Source organism: Bombus terrestris, chromosome 14 (assembly GCF_910591885.1).
Source record: "Bombus terrestris chromosome 14, iyBomTerr1.2, whole genome shotgun sequence".
Taxonomy (NCBI): domain Eukaryota; kingdom Metazoa; phylum Arthropoda; class Insecta; order Hymenoptera; family Apidae; genus Bombus; species Bombus terrestris.
The window spans coordinates 6,480,414-6,501,374 of record NC_063282.1 but is presented as its reverse complement, the minus strand read 5'-3'; the positions used below and the strand labels follow the sequence as shown (position 1 = coordinate 6,501,374).

Genomic DNA, 20,961 nt, shown 5'->3' with positions numbered 1-20,961 from the left:
AATAAGATCTAGACAGTTTGGGTTCTGTGGCTGTTTATTAAAATGATGGCAGTTGATTCTATATCAATTAAAGAATTTTAAAGATTAATTTCTCGCTAAATAGGTTATTAATACTTCGGGTGATTGATATCGTGATATGTCAGATAACTGCAAAATGGTAATATATATTTTTTATTTTTATTTTATAGAAGTTGTTTCTCGTTGCGATCCGATTTTTTGGTTATACACAACTTGTGTTGAGGTGTTATGAAAGCAAATAATCATCTCCCACAATTAAGTTGTCAAAAATAATTATTTTTTTATATATCCTCAATGTAATTCTTTTATTAGTAATTGAATAAAATTATTTTAAAATGTTTAATTTTTCGTATAATGATACATATAATAAATATAACAGTAATTTGAAAATATTTCTTTTAATGAATTTTATGTTATTTAAGAGAGGCAATAATTTCAGGTTAATTTGTATTAAAAAATTAAATTAATAATTTTTTCTAATTCAATTTTAATCTAACTTATTTTTATTTCTAGTCTGTTGCTGAATTCTTAAAGGGTTTGCCTTCGCACAATGAAAATAATTTTGCCAATTTTCATACAGACAGTGGAAACAGAACTTGTGTAAAAAAACCTTCAGTTTATCTTCCTACAAAAGACCATCCTTCAGAACAAAGTAAGATAATTTCAATATATATTTATGTATTTCTATGATGGATATAAAAAAATAAATGATCATAAATTTAATTATTATTGTCAGTTATAGTCACAGAGAAAACAACCATATTATTAAGGTACCTTCATCAACATTGGGATAAAAATGTAAGAAATTATATATTTTTGCAAAAGTATTTTTTATTAGTATTTTAGACATTCGGTTTATTTATCAATTATATTTTTCAGCATGCTGATAGAAAACGTGATATTTTATCTGCTAATGGTGACTCAGAAGATGATGCTGCTACAGTCCATAGCAAAAGGCCACGTCTTGATTTAAACCATACCGTTTAAAATACACCTCAGTTATAATTTTCACTGTTTACTAAACTACATTTCCATTATCTGCTAAACTAATTTTCATTCTCTATTAAACTATATGATTCTTGAATATTACAAACATATCTATAGTTCAAAAAAATTATTTCTAAACGTTGCTCTTTTAGTTTCTAAATATATAATTTGGATTAAATATTATGTGAAATATAAAAAATATAGGGAAAAACATTTTCAAGTAATATTTCTTTAGATATATAAAGACATTATATTTTTATGCAATCATTTCGTACTACTTTGTATTCTTGAAATTCGGTTGAAAAAATTCGTATTAGCACATTAAATAATGCTCTACATTGCACAATATGTAGAAATAAATGGGTTCATTACTACTGGTAAAATGTAAATCTGTAACTAATGCAAAACATGTACATTACAATTCTACTAAAATTTCTTTAATTCAGGTAGTAATGGACCATTTATCTCGAAATAATTTTATAAATTTATGTTACAAATGCTCATTTTAAATATGTACTGTATATTTAGTGATATAAGTTTTCAATATATATCTAATTTAAGAAAAATATATGTGATGTTTTATTTTATAAATGCCAGGTTATTTTGTTAAATTTTTTTCTTGTAATATCATCACGTTGGGAATAAGTATACGATTAGAAAAGCATGGCAATAAATTTTCGTTTTCGATAAATAAGCAGTATTTTATGTAGATTTTATATTTTCATACTGTATAAAGTACAATTAAAAAATAATTTTTTTAGAAACAGGCAGAGTTTTACTCTTCAATGTCATCTTATTTACAAAATTTCTGTGATTAGTTTTATTTGATTTTATTTTAAATTTAAAATCTTTTTAAATCTAATGTATAATTCTTAGATTGGTATCTCTGGTGACAGAATAAATTCCTCTCTGAAATTAAACACGGTTGAAAAGTAAATATACGATCAAGTCTGTAAATAATGCAATACCTGGTAATACTATATCTTGATTATTGTCTTTCTATTTTTATTATATGTTCATATATTATTTTATTTTAAATTTATGTAATTATTCAGCTTTTTTGTTCTACATTTCTTAAAGAATGTATAAAAAACACGCGGTATAAATGCATCGTGAATCTGCATTTAACGATGGTTACGCCTATGATTTGTGATAGGTTAAAGTGTTTATATTGATTCGTTAATACTAAAAGAATATTTTACTATGCCACTTATTATTATTACTGGTATACCGTGTAGTAGTAAAACAACACGAACTTTCGAATTAAAGGAATATTTTATGAACAAAGGAAAAAATGTAAAAGTTATAAGTGAAATTGATGTTGTTACTAAAAGAGGTTTCGATCGAAATAAATTTTATGCTGGTTAGATACTACTTTATTTTAGTTTTATTATTAACGAAGAACATTCAGATTTATTTTGATTTTACTATTTGCTGTAGATTCTAAAAATGAAAAAAGTGTGAGAAGTGATATAAAGTCAGCAGCTCAGCGAATGTTAAACACAAATGATATATTAATTATTGACGGTAGTAATTATATTAAGGGATATCGTTATGAGATATATTGTATGACAAAACTATACAAAACTCCTCAGTGTACAATATTTTGTGATCTACCAGTTGAGCATGCTTGGTTGTGGAATGAGAAAAGACCAAAATATGAACAATATAACAGAGAAATTTTCGATGCACTTGTAATGAGGTAATCAAAAGTATCATGGATTAAATGTGACACTTTTTTAATGAAATAAAGTCAGAGATTTATAATATAATTCATAGATATGAAACACCAGACAATAAAAACCGTTGGGATACACCATTATTTGCTGTATCAGCAGAAGATGATTTAAAATTTGATGAAATTTATAAATCGTTGTATGAAGTAAAAGCACCAAAACCAAATTTAAGTACACAATGTGTTAGTATTGTCATATATATGACTTAAAATTTGAATCGATTAATATAATTTTTAATTTGACTATATCGTATTTCAGCCACCATTGTCGTCTACTAATTATTTATATGAATTGGATACTGTAACTCAAGAAGTAGCTAATGTAAGTTGCTCAAAAATTGTTACTTATTAGCCAAGTATAATAAAATTTGTAATAAATATTATAAGAGATATTAAACATCATAAACAACATTATTATGACAAATCATAAATATATATTTTCTATTTTGGCAAAGGCAATATTATCAGCTAAGCAACTGGGTATTGAAAGTGAATTTAAGATACCAGGATATAATTTAACAGTACAGAATCCATGTACTGCAGCACAGCTTATGAGGCTACGAAGACAATTTTTAACTTACAGTAAAATGCAACAAATTGAAATTAACCAAATTGCATTATTATTTGTACAATATCTTAATAAAAGTTTGTAAATAGAGAAGGTATTGATATATTTGATCATTAATTATTTTTTATGAGGCAATAAAAATCTATTAACTAAATTTTCAGAAATGTACTTTTTTAATAAAAAATTACATTAGAGAGTACATCATTAGGCCTATTTTATTTTATAGTAATTTTGGCCTGCATGTATTTTGCATTTCAAGATGAACTTTGGTTACACAATATTACTGACTGTTTGGTTCGTAATAATATAATATCAAGTACATATTATAAACAATTTTGAAACAGATATTGACATTTGTGCGACTTGAATATTATATATCTTTGAAAAAATTGATAAAATAATGAATACTACAATAAGAAATACCAGAATTGTGGAATTGCACTCTCTTTAAGATATTAATATAACTGACAGAATTAGACAAGGCAACATTGGTTTGTAAGAGAAATTTGACAAATAAAATGAAATTTGTCTTCAAACCAGTCGGAAAAAATATTGCATAGTACGTACATGCAACCAAATCGAGTTTTTTTTTATTTCATATTATGACGCTATTTAGTAAATATCTCAAACAATAAACATTAATGATATGCTAAATCACAAATATTGAACTCAAACAATTGAATATTGAACAAAAGAAAAATTGCAAAACTGTTATTAGTACTAAAGAAGAGTCTCTTTGAACTTGTATCAACTTTTGTCGATATTTAAAACAATAACTGCACAATTTTATTATCCAATTTGCTAACAATAGAGCTGTCACGTTTGGCAGTTACTTACAGTGAAATGAAATTCTCGATAAAAAAATATTAGTTCAACTTTTAACAATATTTAAAGATTTTTGTTACTTTTTCTAGACTTAAATTACCTAATATTGACTTGTTTCATAAAGTATAACAGCTTTGCTTTTGTAGTAATGAACCTATTACATAATGCATTTACAATTACATCAATTTTTCTTACAAGTGAAACACAGGAAGTCGTCAATAGTTAGTTTTCTTGTTCTTGCATACCATTACTTTCAGTGCCATTTCTATAATTCACATTATTATCTATGTGTCTTTTAGGTTTTCGACAAACAAAATATACACTATTATATTCACATTGCAACATACTGTTAACGTTTTGTGCATATCGCGTTTTTACGCGCGTTTCTTCCTTCTAAAAATATTCTAAGTTGTAAAATTCGATTAAGTTTTTAGTATTATCTAATAGTCAATGTCCTCTTATGAAGTTAATTACCTCTAATTGAAATCCAAATCCGTGAATTACATCGCGAACTACATCGTAACTTGGTTCTATAGAATCTTCCATTGGCATATCACTAAAATGATACAATAGTGGACCAAGATTTATCCATATACCTCCTGGCTTTAAAATTTTATAAATAGTCTCAATAAATTGTACAACATTATTTGCGCAATCTATAAAAAAACACGTGGCTACACAATCCCAGTGATTGTCTTCTGTATAAACCTGAAATACAAAAATAAAATTTTTTAAAATATTTATTTATTTTTTAATATGTCCTGATATTTACCTCCAGGAAATCCCCAGCTGCCATGGAGAATTGCGCATTTTCTGGAAGATCACTAGGATTTACATCTGGGAAGAACACAGCTTGAGTTTGATGTTCTGGTTTTAAATTGTTCATATATTGATGTACCCACGGATGTACTTGATATGAATTTACTCCTCTACATCTATAAAGTATTAAAAATGAATAGTAAAAGTCATCTTAAAAGGAATACTGTTTGTTAAAAACATTTAACTTTTACCTACTTATTTAATACAAAATGAGAAGCAAAGAGCATAAAAAGGGAAAATTCATTTCCTTGGCAAGTATATCCACGTCTCGCAATTTCATATGCTAGTCTTCCCAAACCTGCTCCAGGTACTAGAATTTGCACGTCTGATGGTGTACTGGAAATTTACCTATCATTTCATACTTTTCTGAACTATGTTTTACTACACCACTGTAGCTAGATTCTAGATGTCTGAATATATTTTGATGGAACATTTTATTCATGTGTAATGTGTTCAGAAAGTTTGAAGGGATCATACCAATAATCTACAGGAAATTGATTCATAATTTCATCTATAATAGGCTGATAACACGCCATTCGTTCTTCGGTACCTTCCACGCTCCAATCACGAACCAGTTGTTTAATGGTTGCTTGAACCTTTTCTTGATCAGCCATTACTGGACGAGGATTTAATGTCTGCAATTAGACCTACCTATATTTTGTACAATAGAATATACTTTTATAAAAAAAGAAGCTTGTTAAAATGATAAAAAAAATCCAAGCTTGAATGAGAGAAATAGGTAAAATATTTCTTCCTAGGCAATTAGTGTTATAGTAACAAAACTTCATATATAAGATACAGAAAGTTTTCTTCAAGAGTGTTAATGGTCAAATTAACTTCAATAGTTAATGAGAAGCTATATTGGTATAATTTTAAGATAATTTTAAGAATTTTAAGATTTGAATAAAATAAAATATCATGTGACAGCATGAACACAATTGTGTTTATGTTTAATAAGGTTAATAGAATTAATTAGTCACAATTTTAAAAACATATCATATTGTACAACAGAATATACATGCCACACACCAGGTGAACTTTTCTTACACTGTCAGTCTGTGCAGTAGCTGGGCTCACATTTTCAAAAATATGTGCTACATCCTTTATGATAAGCTTAATTATCTCATCATTATTTTCAATACATCTTTTAACTTCTTGCAGATGTTCTCTATATTTTGACAAAAGCTTCTGATGATGAGCTGGAAGTGATAGCAAATATGATTCTGTTTTCTTAACCCTTAATAGTGAATGATTTCTGTAAAAAGAAGATTTTGATATAAATAATATTTATAATATTATTACATTCGTAAATTTTAAGCTTCATGCTTTACACAATTATGAAGTTATAGTTATACAATCATGAATATTAAACTAATCTAAGTAGGACAGCAATTGAAAAACATAGCCATATCATAATTGAAAACCTATACATTTTTCTTGCTAAATACTCAAATTATGATACCTTTACTTTTAAAAACTATATTACAGCAATGTAATGTAAAAAATTATTCCTATAATTGTAGAATAACTATGAAAACTGCAAATAAAATATAACTCAATGCCATATCGTTGAAGGTTAAGCAGTGATATTAAGAAATTTTGATGATAATCGAAAAATTTTGAACGATATCGTATAAAGTTATCCGGAGTACTATGTTCGATGAAAAAAGCAAAAGAATAAGAGCAATAAAGATAAGAACGAAACATCGATTCGAGGATTAGAGTCAATCAAACAAAACGATTTTTCATGATATACTTACTTGTAATACTTAAAAGCTGAGACGATACGTTGAAAGTGTTTCCTTTCTTCTTCATCCTCGTAAGTGTCGTGCATTTTTTTTGGATAAGGATTCGACATTGTTTCCATTTTTATATTCGAACGTAGAGCTTAGTATTTTAATGAGTTTTTTAGCACGACGTTCAGTGGCGGCTTTCTTGGTGCACGCGTTATGACGCGTTCGTAGTACTACGATAAATTATTCTTTAAGGCTGAATCGTCAGTAGATTTGATTTGATTTGACAAATACGCGTTGAGATAAATATTTCATTTCTTTTAATATGTCAAAAATATATTTTATATGTAAAGGAATAACATTGTTTGGTTACATATGATATCAAGCTTTTTGTAATTTTAATCACAAATACAAAAAAATATAAAATACTTGTAGTAATCAGAATATATATATATATATGTATAAGCTCTAGTATAACCTAATATAATTTATATAAAAACTCACATTTGTCTCTTAATAAGAGAAAATATTTTATGTTTAAACAGAAAAAGGCAAAATAAGATTTTGTAGACTTCATTTCTTAATTTTACATCAGAATAGGTTATATGGTATAATTTTTCTATGTGATTCATTACAATTAGCAAGAAGTATATTACTTAAAAAAGTGAAAAAAATCTATAAGAGTAACTATCATCATTTAATTCTTTGTGATACAATGATCTATAATCTACGCGATAATTAAAACCACTTTAGAAATTCAAATTTTGTTAAGAGTCAAAGAAAATTTGATTAATACTTGTTCCAATAATTTGGCATTACTGTAACGCAGAAAATCTATAAAATTTCTCGTTTACCACAATTGGAAACTGTGCCAAGGCACAACTTGCATATCCGCAGAGTTTCTATAGCTGTTGCAAGTTGCAGGTAGCACTCTGTCGTCCACGCCATTTTTAAAAGGAGCTCAGTCGCTAATCAACCGCGGTAGAGTACACTTGGAACCTCTCCGCGAATATCGTATCGAGCTTGCGACTTTTTCCGCGTTTGGTGTTGCCGTATCAGGCATTTCGCAATGACAGCAGTGTAAGGAGTTTGTTTTAAACTCTTCGTTGAGTGTATAAACGGGGGTGTTTATTAGAAATATTCAATAGGAAGCACCAGCACGAGAAACATGTCTAGTGCACCACAAATGTCCAGTGGGCTTAGCAAGCTCAAAAAGAAACATTTTCGAGTTAAACATCAAAAGGTTAAGCTGTTCCGTGCAAACGAACCTCTTCTTAGTGTTTTTATGTGGGGTGTCAATCACACGGTGAGTATTAACATAACTGCGTGACAGCGTCGTACGTCATCGAAATGCCATTTTCTTCTTTCACTCTGTTCAAGCTGGATAGAATCGGAAATTTATGAAAAACGCTGTGTTATTCTACGTCACGTTTTACATTAATATAATTTTCTCCTATAATATTCTTGGAAGTTAAGAAAATATGTATTTGAAATGCGTGCTGCGCTATTTTTCAATTGTACTATATATTTGCAAAGTGTTGTCGGGTTTTATATTTGCGTTTATAAGGTTTTATGAAATTTTTTTATTAGTAATCAGGAGTAATGAAGGATTTATATTACTATAGTAAATTTTTTGATCCAACATTGTAATTTTATCTAAATTTAAAATCATGTTATATTTCCTATAGTTACCGCATATTTATTTGTATATGAAATAAAAATTTAGTTTATTAAGGAGTATTATACATTTGAAAAAGCTGAAGCTTAAAAAATTACTTAATTATATAATTGAATCAGTTTTTTTTTCATTTTAATAAGTAGTTGTTCTTTTAGTTCAATAAATAGTAGTATAAATGTACAATTATAATTGTTTCCATATATACAATTATACAATATATACAATTACTTCCATATTCACATTTGTGGATGATGACATCTATGTACACAAATATATAATCCCAATATGTAAAAATTATGTGATAAATTTGCGCAATAAATATATAAATACATGTCTTGATGTAATCTGTATTTTTTGTATATAATCTTTTATAGTAACTCTTGCAGTAGTGTTCATAATAACAACTTATTTAGGAAATTATGTTTACATAAATGTTACATGTAACATACACGTATTACAGATAAATGAGCTTAGTCATGTTAATATACCAGTAGTGCTCCTGCCAGACGATTTCAGAGCTTATAGCAAGTTAAAAGTGGATAACCATCTTTTTAACAAGTAAGTTGTATTACATTATATGCCAAAATATGTGTTAATTCAATATTAAAGGAAATGACAAATGTTAAAGGAAAAATTTTGAACTTAAACGTAGTTAATAGTAAGTTGAGTCATAAGGGTAATGCTCCGTTTGATATTAGGAAGAATTTATTAATGTAAATGTAAAGCAAGTAACTCTCTGAGGTGGCCTATTCTAAATATATCGCTAAATACTGAATTGCTAGGTTGGTCACTGCTTTTAATAATAGAATGAATGAAGGTCCTCCTGATCTGAAATTATAGTTAATGATAAAGATATTCATAGCTTTACTTCTTAACTTAAAAAATGTTTGTATTCTTAGTAGATATATGTGGAACCTATATATATATGAAATCTGTATGTTATATATGTTAAAAATTTATACTTTTCAAGCAGAAAGTTACTCATATATTCAACTTTTTGTTTTAGGGAAAATATGCCCTCGCACTTTAAATTCAAAGAATACTGTCCATTGGTATTCAGAAATCTACGGGAAAGATTTGGTATAGATGATTTGGACTATAAGGAATCAATGACAAGGTAAAAAATAATTTATTTTATAAATCATATTTCTCAAATACATTAAGTTCATTTCAGAAAATAATTGAAAAATATTATTAAAGTAATCATAATATACAGTACTTGTTTAAGATGTACTATATGAATAAGAAGTAAAGTATAATTTATTTTTTTTTAATTTTAGTCTTAGTTTATTGCACTGCATGTCAAAGATATGTTTTATTCTGTGACTGCTTTCTGCATATGTTATTATAACTGTAATATACATATAAAGTATCTGTATGTATTATTATAACTTGGTAAATATTTCTTTACTTATTTTCCTATACAGCACATTCACTTATTTATAGAGTATTGCAGATTTAGGGGCTTTAGTTGATACAACCTTGAAGGAAGATAATCCACCCAATGACTCATACGCAAATCATTGTAATTAAAAAATTTTATCATGATATTTAAAATTAATTTTGTATTGAAATATCATAAGAAACATATTTTGTTATAATATTACATTTTGTAGAAATAGTTATATCATTTTGAGATACATCTATCATATTATATTAAACATAAATTTAAAGAAATAAGGAAAAGAAATATTTTTAATTTCAGCATAAATTCAACTATAGCGAAAAAGAAAGAGAATGTATTAACAGGCAACATAATGTTATTGTTACTAACATATCTCAGTATATAAAATTTAGTGTATTATATTGCAGTTACATAAATGTGTATAACTATACATGGAAACAATAAATTTCCTTCATTTCTTTACAAACAGAAAGTATTATTTTTCATTTAAATGTAATGCATAAGGATTGTTGATAGTAAATTGTAATACAAGAATTTTGATACTAGATGTCGGGCATATAATCCTTCCCTATCAGAGAGGCATTGGAATTTGGCTAGGAATGGGAAGACTCATAAATTGGTTCAGCATTGTGCTACTGCTCCTTCAATAACTTTTTCTCCTTCTCCTGTTCTTTCGCAAATTCCAGTCCTAAATAAACCACTACGTTCCTACAGTCTTAAACCAAAGCGTCTGAGGTTAGCCAGACTTGATTTTTCACTTTGTGCGTGTTGCTTGTGGCTAACACGTTTTTATGAGACTTTCATTAAATATAAGAAATCAGCTCAAAGGAACACAGTTGATTGTACACAATTCTTTTCTAGTATTATATTACCGTACTTAGACTATATGTTCATAATTAAATGTTTGTAGAGCATTAGAAGAATTAGAGTTAGTGTTAAAGCATGAACTTATCTTTATTTAGTTTAGTTTATGTATTTATTGGAAATATTATATTTATGTATATATTGATCATTTTAGTTGTAATAGTATAGTATGTGAATAACAGTATCATTATTGGTTAGTTATTATGCTTAATAACCATTGTTTTTTTTAAATGCATGCTAATATATGTGGTAGAGGTATACTAATAGTGTTTCAGAAATTCAGAGAAAGAAAAACGTTTTTATTGCTGGAAATAAATAATTTACTATACCATTATGCTAAACTAATATTGATATTATTTTTATCATTTGCAGATCACAACCAATATTAGAGGACTCATCTGGAAAAAGTGGTGCAAAATTTTACCAGTCTTATGATAAACTGTTTATTATCAAAACCCTCACAAAGGAAGAGGTAGAAAGAATGTATTCGTTTTTAAAACACTATCATCCAGTATGTAGAATTGTCATTTATACATGTAAACTATTATATATATTTGCTTAAATAAAACTAACAATTTTCCTTTTGTATATATTAGTATATTGTGGAAAGGCACGGAAAAACTTTGTTACCCCAATATCTTGGCATGTATCGTTTGACAGTAGATGGAGTTGAACATTATGTCGTTGCTATAAGAAATGTATTTTCAAATCATTTAACTACTCATAAAAAATTCGATCTAAAAGGATCGACGGTAGATCGTGAAGCATCTGACAAAGAAAAGGAAAAAGATTTGCCTACGTATAAAGATAATGATTTTGTTAAAGAGGGAACGAAAATTTATATCGGCGAAGAGGCAAAAGCTAAACTTATAGAGACGCTAACCGCTGATGTCGACGTGAGTTTCATTTCCTATTTATTGCATTTACGTAACTGTACATTTTATATTTATTAACAAATTGATTATTATAGTTTTTAACAAAATTGCATTTGATGGATTATTCTCTATTACTTGGACTGCACGATTGTGCGCGGGCTGAACAAGAAAACAGAGAACGTGCAGAAAGAGAGGAGGAGGAGGATAATCATGAAGAAGAAGATGATAGCGAATCTGGAAGTGGGCTTGATTCACGAGGCCCAATGGGAGAGTATGCATTTTTACGATATAATGAAATATTTCATAGAATTTTACTTTCGAAATTTGTAACATAACATTTTTATTAGCCGTCTATGGAGTTGGAGCGGTGTTGCAGGTATGGCAACGCCTCCTGAATCACCACATGCTACGTTGTTGCGCGACACGAGTTTACAATACGAAGATGCCATAATTCCTGAATTAGATATTTATGCGATTCCTAGTAAAGAAGGTAATATTGCTTACAATTAAGACAAATATTTAAATTAACATCCAAATTTTGTTTTATTTCAGGTGCACCTACAAAGGAAATTTATTTTTTAGCCATAATAGATGTGCTAACTCATTATGGTGTGCGTAAGCAGGCAGCAAAGGCAGCTAAAACAGTGAAGTATGGTGCTAATGTCGATGGTATATCCACCTGTGATCCGGAACAATACGGCAAGCGATTTATAGAATTCATGAGCAAAGCTATAGAATAAGCTCGTTGTTCGTTGTTGTTAAGCTTGTAAATTTGGACCGCTTGTTCGAAAGTCGTGATGACACTATCGTTTTTTACTGCGTTTATGTTAAGTGTGTCGAACATTCGTTCCTCGCACTTTGATGTTTGACCATAAAGATCTTTATTTGGTATGTACTGTTATTTGGTCAGTACCGTTGATTACATATTTCAGTATTCCTTATAACATTTACAATGGAGTTAGAAGCATAACACAATTTCGTGGATTACAAACTCTTAGATGATCTGTCAACAAATTTTTTCCAGGGAATATTTTAGTAGTTTTTATAACCAGTGACATATTTTCTCAGTATTTAATTACAGTTTTTCTATAAAGACAATTGTCAAGTACTGTAGTTTTCTTGTGTTCTTTATTTTTCTTTCATTTTATGTATATTTTCAAAACGTGAGACTTACATTAGTTTTTCGTACATTATGTGTACAATCAGGAACACATAAAAATTCTGTTAGAAAAGTTTATTGTAGATTATTTTTATTTTGTGAGGTGATACTCAATATTATACTCAAAGAAATAGTTTTTACACATATTTGTTTAATGTCTATTATTTCGTTGTATGAATTATTGATATATAAATAATGCTAACAGAAGTGTGTATTGTATATTGTTTTTGGTACACATAATGTGCTATAAAAGATGCGTTAATTACCGTCATTTGACAGTAAATGATATGTAATATTAGTTTATTGGAAAATATTAAAATTAATGTTGATGTTACATATGATAATCAGAATTATAGAGACACGATTAAGTGTTTCACGAAGGAAGCCTACATTTATCATAAAGAGTCTCAATTTCGTCAAGACGAATTATAATGCTTCTGATCTAGTGTCTGTGGTGTTGTCTGGAATGTTTAAATATTCGAGGTATAACATAATGGCTTTTACAGCGAGAACTTTCGTTTTTGGTAGGTCTAAAAAAAAGAGGAGAGAAGTAATATATTATATGCGCAGAAGGTACTATAGTGTAAGAGCTTGAAACTTTAAAAAAATTATTAGTAAATGTTAAAGTCTGTAAATGTCACCTCTTTGATCATTTCAGTTACCGCGAATTGGTGTTAAGACCATCGATTCGTTTAGTTTGTGAAGTTACATTTACAGGGAACAAGAAGAACTGTACGTATTATGCGCGATATATGTCTCCTTTAATTTGTAAAGTGCTCAAACTTAGCCGATGATTCCATTAGAGAAATTAAGTAAACAAGTATGAAATATATTTTTTTGGCGCATTGCGAATGGAATGCCAATTTATAATATTTATAAAGAAAACTATTTACTCAAAGTATGTTTGTTTTATTTTCTCTTTTATATAAAAATTATCTAGAATCAATTTGCTGAAAATGTGTTCAGTTTTGAACAGCATATGAAGTGATACGTTCCTTTGTAGCATTCGATTCACAATGCGTCAAGCTTCGGCGTAATTAGTAGCACAAGATCTCGCTTAACAATTTTAATGCAAGATAATTTAATGCAGCTTCATTTTTTTTATTCGATAAACTTTATATTAAAAAATTGCTTCTTATTAATTATATTTTAAGATCGTATATCATTACATCATGCAAAAACAAAAAGGAGAATGTATCGTTGCATGATACTCTACCTTTAAATAATCTATTGTAATAATCAATTTTTTATAATTTGTTAAAACTGATCATAATATAACGACTAATTACTTTACTAATTAAGATATTCATCTAGTCTTGATACTTTATATGATTTTATACATTGCCAGTACATTGGAAAAACCACAAAAGTAAATGAAAATGCATATTGCCAACAAAGGTGTATTATAAAAAAACAGTTATTACAGTTATAAAAATACGCTCAATTTCTGTATTGTTATAGATTCTGTAAGAGAAAATATAAATTGTTTTGTCAACTACGATTCACTGTTACATAGTAACAAATCTTTCAGACGTATATTTCTTTTTTTCTATTATTATATATTCATTGACTTACAAATCTCGAAAGAGTTTAAAGTTTATATGCAACAACTTTGGTCTATTATAGACTTTGAAACATATAGATTTATAAACGGTTTGCTTAATTAAATTGCAAGAAAGATTTTGTTTATTTTTCAATTTAGATTTTCGCAATTCGCACCATGTAGAAACGATGTATATATTCACTATTTTACTGTTGGCAGTATATATCCAGGCTTCTGTTATCCTAACATTTGTATTATTCACAGAGTCTGTATTGTATAAGCCACGGGAAATAAATGGACATTTAACACAATAAGGAATTATAAATAAAAAAAATATTAGGAAAGAGAATGTTGAATTTTATTTTATAATACGCTCTAGATAATAAAAGATATTTGTTGTAATAATATGATTACATAGTTTAAACTAAAAACAATTATTTTTTATGTATAAAGTAAATTACTAACGAATGATAGATACTTTATCATCAAACGAAACAAAAATATACTAGGTAATTATATACTTAAAATTAGTTTGTACTTTAGTTATTGCATCCAAAATTGAAGAAAATTTAATTTCTTCGCGTCTTTGGTTTTTATATATGCTTTATATATATTTAACTTTTTTGTTATGGGGTCTATCATGTTTCAAGATTAAACCAATAACACGTCAAAAACTTCCTTAATAAATTATATACGGAGTTTCTTTGAGTTATTTTGTTCTGAACCACAGTAATCTTTTTGAGAAGTGGAATTCTCTCCTGGGCTCAAATAACCGCTGCGTTTCCTTCTTGCAATAGGTGAAACTTGTTTTAAATACTCCATATCATTAAATACCACTTGTGCACCTCCTCCACTAGTTGGTAATATGTCTCCCTATCATTCAAGAATTGTATCATTATTCTATCTAAATATATCTATATCTTGAAAACATTAATAATACAAACTTTGTATAATTTAGTTTCAAGTTCGCCGTCTGTGTCTTGTTCTTGAGCAACAAGACAGTATCTGGATGCTTTATTTGTTATATCTTTCGGATCTGTTAATTGCTTGACGCTTATTCGTTTATTTCGAATTACTGGTTGAAGGATAGTACCAACCGGAACTAATCCAGGAGGTCGATGATCAAGCCATCTATCTGCACTTTGTGACCGTCTATAGCGCGGATTCACTACTGGAATTCTATCCTACAAATGATTAAAGGTAATTTTATTTTTAATATATAACTTAAAATCATAACAATTATTGTATTTACTTTTCTACTTGATCGGGTATCATTGCAATCTTCAAATTTAATCGTAGAAACAGTTTTTGTAGTAGTTTTTGGTGTAGTTGTAATAAGTATGGATTCCGAGGCAGTGTTTGGAACAGTTGTAGTAATTTTCGATGTTATCGGCATTTCAATATCGTTCTGTACTTGAATTGTTTCCTTGGATTCTGGTCTATCATTTTTACTCATCTCATCATCGCTTATTAATATTTGTTTTACTAACTTCAGTTTATCTTCTTTTTCTTTCATTTGATTCTAAAGAAATGAGAGATTTAAATAAATTAATAATTATATAAAGTATGTACGATTAATACAATATACCTGAAGAAGTTCACGTTGCCTACGAAGTTTGCTTTCCAGTTCTTTACTCATTTTATCAGTTTCTGCTTGAATTTTATTATTATATTTTTCTTTTACCCTCTGCTTATCTATTGCACGTTGATTCAGTAACATACTCTTGTTCTGTAACTGCAAAGATTTTGTTTGATTGTTAGAAGAATGATTTATTTGACAAAAAGAAATGCAGATAGATTAATATAAAATAAAGAGTTACATCTTGTTTCATATGCCTGATTATATCGTTTGCATTATTTAATCTGGATAGTAGAGTATCAATTTGAGCTTCTGTTTTACAAATATGAGCTTCCAAAGCAGAGATCTGAAAAAATTTTATGCTGAAGATTTAACTGTTACAATTATTGTTATAAAGACTTACCTTTTTTTGCCGTTGATCGTTTGATGCTTTCAATGTAGAATTTTCAATTTTTAAAGATACATTTTCCCGTTCGACTTTTACTATCATGTTCCTAAAATTCGTTTCTAAAAAATGAACAAATTTGATATAAATTTTCGGAAAATATGTTTTTCAATCAATACATTTAAAAATTACGTTTCTGTTTCAGGTCTTCTTGTAAAATATCCCGCTTCTGAATACGCAATTCTAAGAAACGTATAAGTGTAGTAATTATTTCGTCATTATGTGGACTTGTTATTTCCATTTCTGGGAATGACCCTCCAAGACTGGAAAAAAATATATCACATAACAAAATAATTTCTTTATCATTAATGACTAATCTAATCATTAGTTTAATAATTTGTTCTTACTGATTAATTATTACTAGTGTTTGATTTAGTCATTAATTTAATAATTTACCTATATACTAAACCCAAATCAATTTCCAAATCAGCAGCAGCTGGATTACCAGCATTTTCTAATCTGTTTCTTGCTTCTTTAAATATCTATCAAAAAGTAATATCAATAACTAAATATGTACAAAAAATTATTTTAATATATTACTATATATATGTATTTTTTCCTTACTTTATTAGCTTGTCTTCTACCAGGTATGTATCCTAAATCTAATTTTGAAGTTGTGGAATTTGTAATTTGTACTTCTTGACTGACTTCAGCAAACTTTAAGACTTGCTATATAGAAAAAGAAAAATGTTATTATATCGAATTTATACTCCAAATATTACTTGCCTCCAAAACATAAATACTTACAATTGTTTCATCATAATCGTTAGCACTAGGATTCACACAAGTGATCATTCTAACATTTCCCTCGCCATCGAAGTAATTCTTAAACAACTGTGTTATTTTAGAATCTCTATAAGGGACTATTTTATTTGTACCTTGAGTTTGATTTTCACGTAGTATTTCCAAGCAAGTGCGTAGTGTCATTAACGAATTATTTATATTTCCTATTTTAACAAATATAAGTCACATAAATATAAAAGAACAATGATATATTTTAATAAATTACCTGCTTCTCTAAGTCTTTGTCCAGTGTTTTTTGAACGGTTTGTACGCTCACTTCCTGCCAAATCTACTAAAGACAACTGACTAACACAAATCACTCGTTTATTTTGGACAATTTGTTCACCTTCCTTATCTAATGGTGCCTGGTAAGATATTAACATTGTAGGTATAATATAGTTATACAATATAATTAGAGTACTTTACCTGGACAAGTCTTATAGTAAAAACACTATGAGATCTGCTTGATTCTGTATTAAGATTAGTATGTGCAATATGTCTTTTACATTGCCCACGTTGGAATATTTCAAATGCTTCTTCCGAACTCTTTACTTCTACTTCTGTACATCCATGAACATACATATTTCTATTTCCATCTTCACGAATAATTTTATTTTGCAAAGTTCTAAATTGTTTCAGAATTTTTTTTTTAATAAATTCCATAAAATGTTGACTACATTTTTAAAATGTATACTCACTTAGTTTTTCCATCATTTTCTTCCAATAAATCATATACACTATTATTATAGACTTCTATGTATGTTACAAAAACTGAATATGCATTATCTTCATCAACATGTAATATTTCTGATTCATTACTTAAATTTAAGATATTTTCATTGTTATCGTTATTACCATCTCCTTTAAATCTTTGAATAATACATAAAACATTAAAATTTTACATAAACATGGTAGAAAATACTCAATTTTAAAACATTTTAAAATAAACCTTACTGTCTAAAAGCTTTTCCATTGTAAGAAGTAACAAGTTTTTGAAGTTCATTCTGCCTATCCAATAGTGCATCAACTTCACTTTGTACATCAAAGCCATTTAGTTTATCAGGTTTAAAGACAAATTTTTTTGTTTGATAGTTTGCTATGCTATTAAAAATAACATCTAAACTACGAGGCATGATGCCTGCATCATGCAGATTACCAGACATAGTGTAAGTTTTGCCACTTCCAGTTACTCCATATGTGAAGAGTAAACTATTTTTACCATTAATAAGATTCCGAATAAGTGGCAATGCTACTATATCAAATACTTCTCCTTGAGAAGAATTTGGACCAAAAATGTGACTAAAAGACGTTTGAATAGCTTTATTTACATTACGACCATTTGTTACTGATTCTGAAGGTGTAATAACGAAGCTTGTGTCAGAAATAATTTTTATACAAGATTCATCATTGGGATGAACCATTGGCCTTATGCGACAAAAGACTTTAACAGGTTCCTTAATTGCGTCGTTATCACATTTTGGTCGGTTTCCGTGCTTTCGTATTGGAACAAGTGGTTTTGAATTCCTAGTGGAAGTGAATAAGAATTATTGATTAGACGTTGCTATTATTTATTCTAAATAGGTAGTTTAATTTATAAAAAAATATAATATGATATAATAATATGAAAAGTTGTAAAATAAATATCGTTATTATTATAAAAATAAAATAAAATATAAACTTACACAGATTTCATGGTAGAACCAATTATCAAGTACAAGATTAATAAAAATTATCTCATATAATTGTTTAAGAACCTTATATAGATAGATTATCTCTATTATTTTCTATTTGTTCTAAAAGTCGTTACATTTAATAAGTTAAAAATTCGAACATCTATGAACTGAAGTAAGCCTCTAGATCACTTATGGCGAGTTTCTATTTAATGAAAGAAACGTTGAAAATTACATTAAGAGCAGAGAGGATACTCTCTATCAGATGTAAACCTTCTGTGAATTGTCCGTAGCACTATCATATAAACAGGTCCCGACACTCACATACCGAAGTTTAGGGCAAACTATCTGAAAATGGAGTTGTGAAAAATCAACATAGAAGGGGATAAATTTTTCGTCCTGCGCATGCGTGACGTGCTATGAATGTCAGACAAAGACAGAGAACTTGTTTTTCACGTTGATTTCTTACGTCTAGTCACAATCCCGTAGTATTCCGTAGTAAATGTTGAGACTTGTTTGTATGATCGTGGTTTATATGTTGAAATAAAATACATACAAGACGCATCACTTGCGAGACGCTCACAACATTTCGACAGTTACATGATTGGACAGATATAGATTCCCACCTCACAAAAAGACGTTGATGAAAACACATCCCCTAGACTGACACCTAGAATATAACCACCGAGAGTGGTATATAAGCTCCGAGAAAAAGACACATTTAGATCATATTACATATCACACAAGACATTTTAAAAAAGAACTTTCCAAAATAAACATTCAGAATCACAATCATACTAGAACTCTTTAATCAACCTTCCACCTTAAACGTTAATGTCATGCAAGGTACGCGGCCCCAACCGAACATTTACAATTTAACTGATCACAAACTAGTTGAGAGGTTGCAACAGATTTCTATTTTTGTTTTCCAAATTTTTTGTCGATCGATTTTCTGATAATTGATCGTTCTACTGATTGTATTAGGATTTTATGAAAGAAAGAGTGGAACTTATCTCAAAATTTAATGTAGTGGGATATATCTTTTATAACTAAAATTATATCAAGCAAAAGGCATTTTCAATAAAAACTGATTTATTGTTATGTACATGTATACTATTTCTTTGCTTGAATATCTTCTCTTAAATGTGTACCATCACAGAATGGCCGATTTGATGTTTGTTTGCAATTACACAGCCAATAATCTTTGGTTTCTTCAACTGTAAAACGTATAGGCCTCTGCTTGATTTGAAGAAATTGATTCCTATGCGTGCCATCGCAGAATGGTTGTTTATTACTTTTACCACATAAGCACCATACATATATTTTACCAGCTATGCACTTATATTTGAAAGGTTTATTATCATATATAGCACCATTAATAGTTTGGTGATTTGCGCTATAGACCTCTTTCAATGGGTTTCTAGGAATCTTTATATCATATTCCACTTTTTTACAATAACATTTAATCTGAAATATAGTTAGCATTCATATATTAGGAAGAAGAAGACAGCTTAAAATTGTATTAGAACATTAATAACCTCGATTCAACAACTTCTTTTTTTTGCTCTCGATATAATTTAATAACTTATTTTATTGTAAGGGATGGTAATTCTAAAATAGGTTAAGGAGTTAGGTTATTATAACCATAAACAAATAAAAATATAAAAACTATATTGCGATATTTGAAATTTCATTGCAATTTCATTCACTTTTAACTTACATTTTGGTATTTCAAAATATTTGAGTGAACAAAAAATGAAACTTTCTTTAAAGTTGAATGCATAATTAAAACTCGGTGATATTCGATACACTGTACTTCAGTCTTTATCAATTCTCATAGATGTCAGTGCAATCTGCTCGTACCCAGCTAGAGGCCTCTGCAATCGTCGTTTGCACATGGCAGTTGTGCGTTGCGTCGGATATAATTAGTAGTGTTCTGTCGACCGTTCGTAAATTCATGTTACGATTTTACAATCGACGCCACGAAACTGATCGATCCCTTATTTCGTTTAAGATAATAGAGGTAGTTGAATTAATTATAACGCTGAGGTAACAAGTTATAATGTACTTTTTATTTCGACAACAATTGTAAACAAGATGATTACGCTCGTTGCGTATATATATGTTAATTAGATGAGTTATCAAAAGATATAGTTAATATATAGATATAGTTAATGAATATATGTTGACTGACTTAAAGTAGGAAACCCAGTGTAGAGATGTTGATTGATCTGTAATCGTAGAACCAGTAAAGTTCGGTGACGATGCTGTCGCA

The 20,961-nt window shown here is 28.4% G+C and overlaps 6 protein-coding genes across 10 annotated transcripts; 3 read left to right on the top strand and 3 right to left on the bottom strand.

The window, feature by feature from the left end:
* The first annotated feature begins 14 nt into the window (after positions 1-14).
* LOC100644534 (DET1- and DDB1-associated protein 1) lies at positions 15-1,573 on the top strand. Its single transcript, XM_003400716.4, has 4 exons — positions 15-157; positions 532-670; positions 755-816; positions 898-1,573. Exons 1-4 carry the CDS (start codon positions 137-139, stop codon positions 1,003-1,005), a joined length of 330 nt encoding a protein of 109 aa, XP_003400764.1. The 5' UTR covers positions 15-136; the 3' UTR covers positions 1,006-1,573.
* A 375-nt stretch (positions 1,574-1,948) lies between these two features.
* Positions 1,949-3,401, top strand: LOC100642346 (protein KTI12 homolog). Its single transcript, XM_003400698.4, has 5 exons — positions 1,949-2,368; positions 2,446-2,707; positions 2,785-2,923; positions 3,000-3,062; positions 3,196-3,401. Exons 1-5 carry the CDS (start codon positions 2,209-2,211, stop codon positions 3,391-3,393), a joined length of 822 nt encoding a protein of 273 aa, XP_003400746.1. The 5' UTR covers positions 1,949-2,208; the 3' UTR covers positions 3,394-3,401.
* A 61-nt stretch (positions 3,402-3,462) lies between these two features.
* On the bottom strand, positions 3,463-7,631 carry LOC100649116 (carnosine N-methyltransferase). 3 transcript variants are annotated; one of them, XM_012316272.3, is made up of 8 exons: positions 7,540-7,631; positions 6,713-6,918; positions 5,982-6,207; positions 5,430-5,587; positions 5,148-5,288; positions 4,906-5,068; positions 4,608-4,841; positions 3,463-4,526 (listed from the first exon to the last, which is right to left on the bottom strand). In XM_012316272.3, exons 2-8 carry the CDS (start codon positions 6,817-6,819, stop codon positions 4,356-4,358), a joined length of 1,200 nt encoding a protein of 399 aa, XP_012171662.1. In that variant the 5' UTR covers positions 6,820-6,918; positions 7,540-7,631; the 3' UTR covers positions 3,463-4,355. The 3 variants fall into 3 exon arrangements, with proteins under 3 accessions (XP_012171662.1, XP_020722173.1, XP_012171664.1); XM_020866514.2 differs by having other exon boundaries at positions 6,000-6,207; XM_012316274.3 differs by having other exon boundaries at positions 4,364-4,537.
* A 25-nt stretch (positions 7,632-7,656) lies between these two features.
* LOC100646925 (phosphatidylinositol 5-phosphate 4-kinase type-2 alpha) lies at positions 7,657-14,558 on the top strand. 2 transcript variants are annotated; one of them, XM_012316275.3, is made up of 9 exons: positions 7,657-7,991; positions 8,824-8,921; positions 9,370-9,480; positions 10,315-10,503; positions 11,005-11,143; positions 11,229-11,528; positions 11,603-11,778; positions 11,855-11,997; positions 12,060-14,558. In XM_012316275.3, the coding sequence occupies exons 1-9, from the start codon at positions 7,854-7,856 to the stop codon at positions 12,245-12,247; spliced, it is 1,482 nt and encodes a 493-aa protein (XP_012171665.1). In that variant the 5' UTR covers positions 7,657-7,853; the 3' UTR covers positions 12,248-14,558. The 2 variants fall into 2 exon arrangements, with proteins under 2 accessions (XP_012171665.1, XP_003400697.1); XM_003400649.3 differs by lacking the exon at positions 10,315-10,503 and having other exon boundaries at positions 7,660-7,991.
* LOC100649972 (kinesin-like protein KIF23) lies at positions 14,546-19,533 on the bottom strand. 2 transcript variants are annotated; one of them, XM_003400835.4, is made up of 16 exons: positions 19,156-19,533; positions 18,699-19,034; positions 17,971-18,540; positions 17,715-17,885; positions 17,443-17,641; positions 17,243-17,381; positions 16,981-17,180; positions 16,798-16,902; positions 16,630-16,715; positions 16,366-16,496; positions 16,192-16,295; positions 16,030-16,134; positions 15,798-15,944; positions 15,462-15,731; positions 15,154-15,393; positions 14,546-15,082 (listed from the first exon to the last, which is right to left on the bottom strand). In XM_003400835.4, exons 2-16 carry the CDS (start codon positions 18,707-18,709, stop codon positions 14,897-14,899), a joined length of 2,664 nt encoding a protein of 887 aa, XP_003400883.1. In that variant the 5' UTR covers positions 18,710-19,034; positions 19,156-19,533; the 3' UTR covers positions 14,546-14,896. The 2 variants fall into 2 exon arrangements, with proteins under 2 accessions (XP_003400883.1, XP_048267957.1); XM_048412000.1 differs by having other exon boundaries at positions 18,699-19,030.
* Positions 19,534-19,760: 227 nt separating this feature from the next.
* On the bottom strand, positions 19,761-20,565 carry LOC100647237 (CDGSH iron-sulfur domain-containing protein 3, mitochondrial). The gene is made up of 2 exons (XM_003400739.4): positions 20,407-20,565; positions 19,761-20,153 (listed from the first exon to the last, which is right to left on the bottom strand). The coding sequence occupies exons 1-2, from the start codon at positions 20,467-20,469 to the stop codon at positions 19,800-19,802; spliced, it is 417 nt and encodes a 138-aa protein (XP_003400787.1). The 5' UTR covers positions 20,470-20,565; the 3' UTR covers positions 19,761-19,799.
* Between the last annotated feature and the right edge of the window lie 396 nt (positions 20,566-20,961).